This window comes from Dermacentor albipictus, unplaced genomic scaffold (assembly GCF_038994185.2).
Source record: "Dermacentor albipictus isolate Rhodes 1998 colony unplaced genomic scaffold, USDA_Dalb.pri_finalv2 scaffold_21, whole genome shotgun sequence".
Lineage (NCBI taxonomy): Eukaryota > Metazoa > Arthropoda > Arachnida > Ixodida > Ixodidae > Dermacentor > Dermacentor albipictus.
Window position 1 is genome coordinate 1,981,302 of NW_027225575.1, and position 10,046 is coordinate 1,991,347.

The following is a 10,046-nucleotide window of genomic DNA, read 5'->3' on the forward strand; positions in this document are numbered from 1 at the left end:
ATGGGAATGATGGGAAGTGCAGGCTACAGATTGGCACACGGACGAAGGAAACTCAGGAGAGGCCCTGACGTCACTCTTTGTGAAGCGAAAGTGAAGCCGGAAGTTGGCGTTGCTCATGGCGATGCTCCGCCTATCGGGCCAGCTCTCCTCTCATGTTACATTTCTCGCGAAACCACGCCGCGCTGCGCGCAGCCATGCTGCTCGGATCTGCGAGCTCCGCAGCAATACTAAACAATCGTTAGCACGTTAGCATGATTCCGCCAAAGAGGGCAAAATTTCCTGCGGATATTCCTTCGTCCGTTGCCATTAGAGTTTTAGAATAGGGGCCCCAAACGTTTTGGGGCCCCAAAGAAATAGCGTCGAAGCCACTGCGCATGCGCGAGACGCAAACTGCGTTTCGGTTTTCCGTTGGGAACGCAATTTCACCGATTTAGCGGGAGCCCAAATAGCGGCCCCAAAAACTTTGCGCCAGCAAACATGGCGGCACCCATCGAAGCGACGGCTCTAACCTAGCACTAAACTGGGTTCGATTCGTGGTAACGCGTAAAGTTCGCAAGCTAAGAGAAGTGACTGCGGTTATCGCTTTCTCTCAACTAGCGTGTGTTAAGAAGATTGATTCATTAGACGCCGCTGATTCCGAATTCGCTTGTGGATTTTATGGCTCGTAGGCCTAACCCGGCTAAATTTGGCTGGTGAAGGCACGTAAGGCTGGTTTGCTCAAAACTAAGCGCAACTAATTGTTTGCTGCTTACAGAATAACCTCCCAATTGTAGTTAAACGCGAATACACGCAAGTCAAAATTACTATTCCTGTCATAAAATAGTATATTTTATTTAATTATTTCTAATAGCTTTTATTTGACGCCGTAGCGGCGCTGTCAGCGCAAGACGCTATCCGCAAACGTAAAACCCCATTCTAAAGCTCTTTACTCCTTCGTGCCCCAACGGTAACATCCGCAAAGCTCTTTGGGGCCCCAAACTATTGGGGCCCCTATATTCTAAATCTCTCTATTGTCGTGGCGCGGTACATTGCGTATAGCGTTGCATGCGCGTTCATTTCACGAACTCTAGTTCCTCCTGTTCCACCTGGCCACAGCAACATCCGGTAGAGCGCGGTCCAGATAACGCAGCGCAACAAAACACGGAGACCAACGCAACCTGCTCGCACGGCGCCTTTGCGACGGTACGGAACCTACGGAGCAACACGTGTGAGCGCACAAAACAATAACAAAGCCGCCATTGTGGCCCGAAAGGCGGGGACACTACAGCAAATAAATAAAAAGACAGCAAAACAAAGGAGAACCTACTACGTCATTTCCTTCACACTTTACTCCTAGCGCGCGGAGGGGTAGGGCTTCTTTTCAGTTTCCTTGCGCCATGGATTGGCACTATAGTCTACAGGTATTTTTTGGCAGTTTTCGTTTCGCTCCAAGCGCAGTGGCTATAACCCGCAGTGGGACAGTGCGACGCAAATCTCTCTGCCTTTGTTCTGTTGCTCGAAGTAGCGATAGCGAGCTGGGTCAGCGGCTGGGCCGATGTTTGTGTCGCGGTGTGGTGTCGAAGCACTGATAAGAAAGCGACGGCATCGTAAACGTTGAAAGAACATGTTTTGAACGTTTGGACCTTGGCTTGTTAAATGTGTTAGGTTGGCGCTGTAGCGTTGCGTGCTTTGAAACTTCTGAATAGCAAAAGGAAGGTACTACTGATACAAGACATAGACAGTTGTATTTCTAGTGGCTTGACAATCAAATTTTATTGAGGGCTTCATTATGCATTACTCCTTTATGTGCACATTGAAATGCGTGTTTCAGGCCATTTGAGAACACAAACCTGGTTGTGGTAGGAAAGGTTGCTGTTTCCTGGCTGTAGTCTGCTGTCTAAAAAAAAATGGGTAAGTGCAAAGCCACACCATAACAGCTGCTGGCGCACGCTTCGAAAGCGGTACGTCAATATAAAATATGATGAAGCATACTCGTAGCAGGCCACAAGCGTCTCAGCTAGCACTGAAGTATATGTGCTTAAACGTACTTGAAGACGTTCAGCAATCGTGATAGCCGACGCAGTCTTTCGAAAGAGCGAGAGAGTTTGCAAGTGCCTGTCGTCTGCGAGAAAAGTCTCTCGTTCACAGCGAGCAGGCGTCGTAGCAGACTACACTTGTAGTATTCCTCTCCAAGGCACAACACTTTCTCCCACTACAAAATTATTATTTCCATAAATACTTGATGAGTACATAAGTACATGCACGGTTGTTACTGCTGTTGCAAAATTAATAAATAATTATTCCCTGGTGCTAAACCCGAAACAGAATTGCAGAAGAATGCATACCATCTTCGGGATCGGCCCACGTATGGGGAGTGCTTAACGTCTGCTTCACCTCCGCCTCGCGTCGGGCCGACATTTCACTACTTCGGGATCGGCCCACGTATGGGGAGTGCTTAACGCCTTTTTCGCCTTCGGCGCGGGTCGCCCCGGTATTGCAATATATCTTCGGGGCGGGCCCACATATGGGGAGTTCATAACGCCTGCTTCACCTCCGCCGCGGGTCGGGCCAGCATTGTAATATCTTCGAGATCGGTCCACGTATGGGGAGTGCTCAACGTCTTTTTCTCCTCCAGCGCGGGTCGTGCCGGTATTGCAACGTATCTTCGGGATCGCCCCACATAGGGGCAGTGCTAACGCCTGCTAAACCTCCGGCGCGAGCTCGCCCGGCATTGCACTAGCTTCTGGATCGGCCCACGTATGGGGAGTGCTTAAAGGGAAGCTGAAGAGTCTGTCAAATTCAATAAGACGCTCATATACGGATGCGGGAACCTTATAAACCATGCAAGTAAAATTTGGGGGGGGGGGGGATTTTTCGCTTAGGAGCGACGTAATCGTCGGTTAGAATTGCGCTATAGACCCTCCCCCCCCCCCCCCTCGTCGAGCGCCGCGCGCTGTGACGTCATCCTGGTACGCACTGTGTGTGTGCCTGAGCCACAGACACGCGCTAAGATAAGCGCTATGCTTTCATTTCTTTTAACCAGTTCTCACACAAGTCATGTGACCATTCTGGCTGTGTATATTTCACGCCGGTACATTAAAAGCGATCATTCTTGGTCATGAGACGACGACCGTCTGTCTGACTGTCTGACATGGTGTCAGAAGTGGGATGTGTCAAAGCTGACTACGATGTAGCGCTGCAACAGCCCGTCAACAAGCGAACGAGCGCCTGCTTCCACAAGAGCAAGTCCTCCCGGTGACAATCGTCAAGCAACGCTTCAGCATGGCAGGAATCAAGCCTTCTAGGCCTTTCGACTTCCAGAACGCTGCGGACTGGCCCGCCTGGATGGACGAATTCGACGACTACAGATTCGCATCCGGACTACATGAGAAACCAGACGAAGTACAAGTAAGGACTCTTCTCTATACAATGAGCAGAAAGGCACGGAAGATTCTTGGGTCGCTAAACATCAAAGACGAAGAAATGGAGGACTTCAACCTCGTAAAGTCAAAATTTAAGGGCTATTTCGTCCATACCAAGAACACAGTCTACGAGAGTGCTCGCTTTAATCTACGCCGCCAACAACTGCGAGAAGCAGTAGACCAGTTTGCAACCGAGCTTAACAGGCTAGCAGACAGATGCGAGCTCAAAGAAATGAAGGAACGCCTAATAAGAGACCGCTTCGTAGTAGGACTACGAGACCAGCTTCTCTCGGAAGAACTACAGATGGATCCTTATCTCACGCTGAGCACTGCTTTGGCAAAAGCGCGTACCAGCGAAACGGTAAAGAAACAGCAAGCCGAGCTAAAGGAGCACGAGGGCATTATCCCAGAAGTTTGCGTCGCCGCAGTAAAGGCCGCGAAAACCTCTGGAAAGAGCAAAAAGTTTACACGTGGTCACAAGCCAACTTATCGTGAAATGTTCTGCAGTTTCTGCGCCGGACCATTTCATCCGAAAAGCAGTTGTCCAGTGAAATAAGAAAGATGCAGGTTTTGTCGAAAGTATGGCCACTTCGAAAAGGCGTGTCGAAAAAACAGACAAGTAAACGGGAATATTGACGACATTGCCGAACTTGATAAATTTCTTGGCACGGTCGAGCATTCGGCGAACACACCATCTGAGCACTTCGTCACGGTACTGATAAACGACCATAAGCTCCACATGAAAGTAGATGGTAGATACGGGAGCCGAAGTGACAGTCGTCGGGGAAAATTTCCCTTTACTTCCGCGTTCTCTGGACAACGCAGGTGATCTTAAAGGACCGAACAATGCAAGCATTCGTACGATCGGAAAGTTTGACACTGAAGTAGCTTGGAAAGACAACTAATGGTATCTTCGACTGGTCGCCTGTACGCCCCGAAGCAGAGTCGGGTAGATCAGGCGTTTCCCGAGCTCAAAGGTAGAGGACAAGCGCGCAAGCCGAACGTGCGACTCGCTCTCGGAGTAGGAAATTGCCGATGCGAAACCACGTGACTACTGCCAACGTCCGATGATTCGCCTATCCAAAGCTCCCGGCGCTGCCGGAAAAACCGGTGGACGTGCCGGCGGGACGAGCGTTCGTCGAGACGCCAGCATGCAGTGGCCTAGGTTGCCAAGGTTACGGTGGGCCGTCGCCAACAGCAGCGACGCGGTGCTGCGATGACGTTTCAATCTCGATGACTGCTCCGACGACAGGGCTCGGAGCGCCTCAGAGCGCTCCAAGATAGAGGAGAGCAATCGAGAAGAACCAGCCGAACGCAGGGCGCGCACCCTCTATTAACCAGCCGAAGACAACGCCGCTCGCGAGAGCGCTCCAGAGTGCTCAGAGACGACCAGCCGAAGATAGCATAACTGTTCGAAACAGACCACTTACGTCGTGCATAACTTGCGCACCCTTGTTGAGACTACCGGCTATCAAATCCCTAGGAATCTTGCGCTTCCTAGATGACTTAGGAACTGCTGACGATATCGTAAGCAGGTATCCTAAGGTATTCCAAGGCACGGGTTCCATATCTGGAGAACATACCATACGTCTCGTTCCGAATGCAACACCGTACGCCCTGTCTACACCCAGACAGATTCCTATTCCCATGAAGGGAAAAGTCAAGCAAGAGCTGGACAGGCTAGAATGAGAAGGAATGATACAAAAGGTCGAAGAACCGACAGAATGGTGCGCTCCTATTGTACCCGTAATGAAACCGTCTGGATCAGTAAGGATATGCGTCGACTTAACTCAATTGAACCAATTGGTCAGACGCGAGCATCATCAGCTACCAACGGTAGAGCAAGGTATGGGAAGCTTCCAGGAAGCCAAGGTCTTTTCTAAACTGGATGCGAATTCTGGATTTTACCAGATAAAGTTTTCCGAAGAGTGTCAAAAGCTCACCACTTTTACAACGCCGTATGGGCGGTACTGCTTCCACAGGTTGCCGTTCGGGATCACATCCGCACCAGAAATTTTTCAAAGAAAGTTCTCGCAGGTCGTCGAAGGCCTAGACGGCGTACTGAACTACATGGACGACATTCTGGTGTACGGCAAGAACAAAGTGGAACATGACAACCGCATTCGTAACGTGCTCGAACGAGTGGAACAAATAGGAGTAACCCTTAACCAGGAAAAATGTTTCGCTGTTGAGCAAGTAGCATTTCTGGGCATGATCTTTGACGCCAGTTGTGTGCGCCCAGATCCTGAGATCAGAGTAATCAAGGAGTTGCCTCGACCCCAAAACGTCGCTGAGGTTCGTTCCTTATTACACATGATGAACCACCTCGCAAGGTTTCTTCCTGATGCTGCGTCTGTAATCTGCGCCTTTACGCAGCCTCCTGAACAATGACAGTGACTGGGGTTGGGGAACTCACCAAGAAGCTTTTGAGAAGATCAAGACTACTCTCAGCTCTAACAGATGTCTGGCAAGGTACAACCCCATGTATTCCACAATCGTTTCGGCGGACGCGTCTTCGCAAGGACTTGGCGCCGTACTGCTCCAGGATCAGCCATCTTCCGAAAGACGTCCAGTAGCATATTCATCCAGATCGCTCACGAAAACAGAGCAGAGAAATTCACAAATCGAAAAGGAAGCGTTGGCTTTGACCTGGGCAGCAGAACGCTTCGACGAATTTCTGAGAGGCCTCACGTTTTTATTTGAGAGAGACCACAAGCCCCTCCTTCCGCTACTGGGTCGCGATCCCCTCGATTCTCTTTCACCAAGAATCCAAAGGTCCAGAATGCGTCTTGCGTCTTATGCGGTACTCGTTCACGCTCACATACGTCCCGGGTAAAACCATCGCTACAGCGGACACTTTTTCTCGAGCCAGAGTGATGAACACGGGACTGTCTATCGGGGAATTGTCCGAAGCTGACGTCTCGGCTCATGTGGATGGAGTCGTTCGATATGAGCTCTCAGATGACATGCTCGACTGCATACGCTCAGAGCAGGCAACGGACCCCGAGTGAGCATCGTTGCTCGAAGCTTGCATGCAAGGTTGGCCCGCAAAGGATCGACTACCGCAAGTTTTGAAACCATTCTGGGCTCATCGTGGTAACATCACGGTTTGCAAGCAGTTGCTTCTGAAGGACGCCAGACTAGTAATCCCAAGATCTCTGCGGAAAGAAATGCTTCATAGAATCCACGAAGGGCATCAAGGCATTTCTCGCTGCCGCGCAAACGCAAAGGAATCAGTCTGGTGGCCGGGAATTAGCCAGGAAATTGCAACAACCGTAGCCAACTGCAAAATTTGTGCTGCAGAGCGCACCCAATTTTCCGAACCGATGATCCAATCTGAAACAACTGAGCTTCCATAGAAGAAAGTCGGAATTGATTTGAGATGAAAGGAGCTGTGTATCTTGTTCTTGTCGATACCATTCCAGGTATCCTGAGCTGGCCCTACTGGATCAAGGAACATCGTCACAGGTGGTCACCCAGCACCTGAAAAGCATCTTCGCCAGACACGGGATCCCGAAAACGGTAATATCTGACAACGGACCGCAGTTCATCTCATTTGCTTTCATTGATTTTGCAAGAAAATACGGCTTCAAGCATGTCACAACGAGCCCTATTTACCCACAAGCTAACGGGGAAGCTGAGCGCATGGTAGGGACTCTAAAAAGACTACTGAAGAAAGCGCCGCACCCATACATTGCCTTGCTGAATTATAGAAACACACCGGGCCCAACCAGCTATAGTCCAGCGCAACTGCTAATGAGCCGTTGCTTACGCTCACGAGTGCCATGCATGCCATCCGCGTTAAAACCGCGAGCGGTAACCGTTTCTTGGAAAAAGCAGGACGTAAAGTACACACGGAAACAAAAGATGTATTTTGACGGACGTCATGCTGCGAGAGCTCTTTCCAGTTTATCTGCAGGCAACCAAGTATGGCTTAGAGACAGATGCGCCGAGGGCACAGTCCTTCGTCCTTGCTCAACACCAAGATCCTACTTGGTCCAGACTGCAGGGGGACCGTACGCAGAAACAGACGCCACCTGTTCCTGCTCCCAAACGGAGGAGAAACCAGTCCCGTCCCTGCCGGACAGCCTCAACAAAGCAGCCTGCCAACGGACACGACCGACAACGCGGACATCGTGGCTAAGCAATCGTCCGACACCCAAGAGACCCTTTCGCTGAACGAAACTTCGAGACCAGAGCAAAGAACGACGCGATATGGGGACGTATTCTGAAACGTTCGCCGCGGCGAACTTTTCGCACTGGCCACGCCTCCGCCGTAGCGGCGCGCGCTGAATGGCTGCTTTGACAAAACCGGAAATGCACTTGCGCCACCTGAATTTCCGGTTTTGTCAAAGCAGCCATTCAGAGCGCGCCGCTACGACGGAGGCGTGGCCAGTGCGAAAAGTTCGCCGCGGCGAACGTTTCAGAATACGTCCCATGGGCGCCGATACGAGCGCCGAAAAGACTCGGCATTGATGACTGATTTGTAGAGTGCTTTCCTTTCTTGGTAGGTACACAGTGCTTGTAAAACGGGGAAGATGTGACGTCATCCTGATACGCATTGTGTGTGTGCCTGAGCCACAGACACGCGCTAAAATAAGAGCTATATGCGTTAATTTCTTTTACCCAGTTCTCACACAAGTCATGTGACCATTCTGGCTGTATATATTTCACGATGGTACATTAAGAGGGATCATTCTTGGTCATGAGACGACGATGGTCTGTCTGACTATCTGATGCTGCTGACGATGCGAGCGGAAACCGCAGCATAGTGACGTCAGCACTGGTGTTCCGTTCCTTCGCAGCCTCCGCGACCGTGCCTGACCGTGCATGTTTCTGCGTGCGGGCCGTCCTAATCTGCTTCGCTCGACCCTACGTTCATTTGTGTTCAGTTCAGTTCAGTTTATTTTCCTTAAAGACCCCCGATTTCAGGGGTATTACATAAGGGGTGGGTACAAGATTCGAATTAAGACTAGTTCAAGCAACGTTCAAGTTCAAGCACGCATATATATACACATACATAGTATACATATTCAAGTATATTCACACATGTATTTACATATATCAAAGCCTATATATGTAGACCCATATATAGGTGTAGAGTGGTAGCTGACGTGCGCTGCATCAATTGAACTTTTAGGCCGATCATGCTGGCGTTCTGTGCAGCCTATGGTTGCACGAACACCAGCGGCCGCGACGATGTTCCGATGTTCCATTAGCTCCCGCAAGACAAGAAGCTTTCAGCTAAGTGGGAGGCTGCTGTGAAGCGAAAGAACTTCAAGCGCTCAAGAACAGGGCTGTGCTCTAACCACTTCCGTGACGACGATTACAACGAGAGTTTATCAATAATGCGTGCTTTGGGTTCTCCTTCGTGTTAGCACGCTGAACGGTAGGTACATGTTTATGTCCCACCCTTGACGCAGCTTTCATCGCCAAGCGCCGCGAACTTTCTATTCGCACGTGTGTTGTGAAACAGCCTGCATGCAGCTACCATAACGCAGTGCAAGTGTAAAGTTTGCATGTGTTGGAAAGCCTGCTCACGCCAGGACGCTGCGCTCCCCCTTCTCTCGCGCACATAGAGAAACCGACCGTCTCACGTAGCCGACGGAATTCGCCGGTTACGAGTAGCGTGCGGATGGCGCGCTGATGTTCTGTACTACACGTGCTACAACAGCCGGTAAGCGTTTACCGCGTTTAAACTGTCTGTGTAGATTGCCGACAGTTTTGGGGCAGCGCACAAATGCAGACGATCGCATCACCGCTTACGTTCTACGAGGAGGCACGCGGGAACATAATACTACAGTTATTTGCCCGGAAACGTACTCACTGGATCGCTGAGTGCAGCTTAGCAAAAAACATACTCGCCAAAGAACATTTCCAACACAAGGAGATGCTAACAATTCGCCTTCGTTCGCGTGGAAAGCACTGCTTGCACCAGCATTTTTTGCTTATTGGAGAGGCCGGCTCTTCGCAATCGGCTCGTACATGTAGGGAGTAAAGTATAAACCCCATACAAGTGATCTGGCACGCGACAGCGACAAGCGAGGCGATGGCTGTCGCGTTCACTCGTCGCCTACAAGCCGAACTCCACGCGAGCGACGGCTTTGGGCGATGACTTCCCGCTATCAGGGCAGCAATATACGCGCTGAAACTAGCGTGACGCGTGCTTTATCAATATAAGTTAATGTATTTTACTGTAAAAATGAGCATAAAATATTTCTGAACGTCTTGCACTAGGTTCTTATTCTTGCACGTGTAAAATTCAATAGTTTGCTCGTTCCGTGCGACAAACAGTAGTATATGAGTTATTTACATCCAGTTCCGGCTTCGCACTATTGGCTAGTCGCTCACAGCACTTCCGGGCGACGAGTTTTAGATTTCTAGAAACGAGTGATCGAGCGACAACACCAAGTGATCTGTTCAAGCGACGGCCTGTTTTGTCGCTCGAAGCCGTCGCCGTCGCGCGCAAAATCGCTCTCGTGGGGTTTGGACTTAAAGGGCCCCTGAAACGGTTCGGACAAAATTTGTAGACGCGTAGGGTACAGCTTAAGTAGAACATTCGCACCACAATTTAAGTGAAGCGTTACGTATTAATGGAGCTACAAGCGATTAGGAATTACCCACCTCCCCAGCCATGCTTTTCCT

At 50.3% G+C, this 10,046-nt stretch overlaps 1 protein-coding gene across 1 annotated transcript; it reads left to right on the top strand.

Moving 5' to 3' along the window:
* Nucleotides 1–3,195: 3,195 nt before the first annotated feature.
* Nucleotides 3,196–3,957, top strand: LOC139052272 (structural maintenance of chromosomes protein 4-like). Its single transcript, XM_070529351.1, has one exon. It carries the CDS (start codon nt 3,262–3,264, stop codon nt 3,955–3,957), a length of 696 nt encoding a protein of 231 aa, XP_070385452.1. The 5' UTR covers nt 3,196–3,261.
* Nucleotides 3,958–10,046: the final 6,089 nt, after the last annotated feature.

Bases quoted from the DNA above. Each gene is read 5' to 3' on its own strand.
- LOC139052272 (XM_070529351.1), top strand. From the start codon at position 3,262: ATGGCAGGAATCAAGCCTTCTAGGCCTTTCGACTTCCAGAACGCTGCG.